The sequence below is a fragment of the Eurypyga helias genome, unplaced genomic scaffold (genome assembly GCF_000690775.1).
Source record: "Eurypyga helias isolate BGI_N326 unplaced genomic scaffold, ASM69077v1 scaffold29165, whole genome shotgun sequence".
NCBI classification, from domain to species: Eukaryota; Metazoa; Chordata; class Aves; order Eurypygiformes; family Eurypygidae; genus Eurypyga; species Eurypyga helias.
This window is the reverse complement of record NW_010252494.1, coordinates 1549-2130: the sequence shown is the minus strand read 5'-3', so window position 1 is coordinate 2130 and position 582 is coordinate 1549. Positions and strand designations below refer to the sequence as shown.

At 61.9% G+C, this 582-nt stretch overlaps 1 protein-coding gene across 1 annotated transcript in view; it reads left to right on the top strand.

Annotated features, from left to right (window-relative positions):
* SNX27 (sorting nexin family member 27) overlaps nucleotides 1–211 on the top strand; it is a gene marked incomplete at its 3' end in the record, with an annotated part of 3350 nt that extends 3139 nt beyond the window's left edge. The window contains exon 5 of the mRNA XM_010152414.1: nucleotides 20–211. Coding sequence (XP_010150716.1) covers nucleotides 20–211 — 192 coding nt within the window. The remainder of the gene's footprint in view (nucleotides 1–19) is intronic.
* Nucleotides 212–582: the final 371 nt, after the last annotated feature.

The window sequence follows — 582 nt, the reverse complement described above, 5'->3', positions numbered from 1 at the left end:
GGGGGGGAGTTGACATAAGGGCCAGTGGCCACCAGGAGGAGCCCGCAGCGCCGGGAACTCGGGGGAGCTGGGGCTGGGGAGCCAGGGTGGCCATCGGGGTGGCATCAGGCCTGCTGCTGCTCTGAGGGGGTCCCTCGCTTTCTCCCCACAGTTCAACTACATGCACGAGTGCTTCGAACGGGTTTTCTGCGAGCTCAAGTGGAGGAAGGAGGTAAGAGCCCGGAACCGTAGGGAAGTGGCATCTTTTCGGAGAGGTCCTTGGCAGCGACTCGTACCGGGGGTAATCGGATGCTTGGAGCCGCGGTTCCGAGTCTCCAGGGAAAGGCTGGCTTTCTGAGGCCTTGGCTCTGCGGGTGGAGGGGGTTCTCATGCTGGAGCAAGGATCTCCCAGCTGGGAAACCTTGAGCAGGATAACCAATTCCCAGGCTGCGCCCGGTCGCTTCCGTCTGCAGACGGCAAAGCATCCGCGCTCCCCTCCGGAGAGATTCTGCGGATCGCTGACTTATTGAGGGGGTTGTGAGACCCTCTGGGAAAAGCTGCTGAGTGCAGGGAAGTTTGGGGCTGAATCCCAGCCTTTTCCTG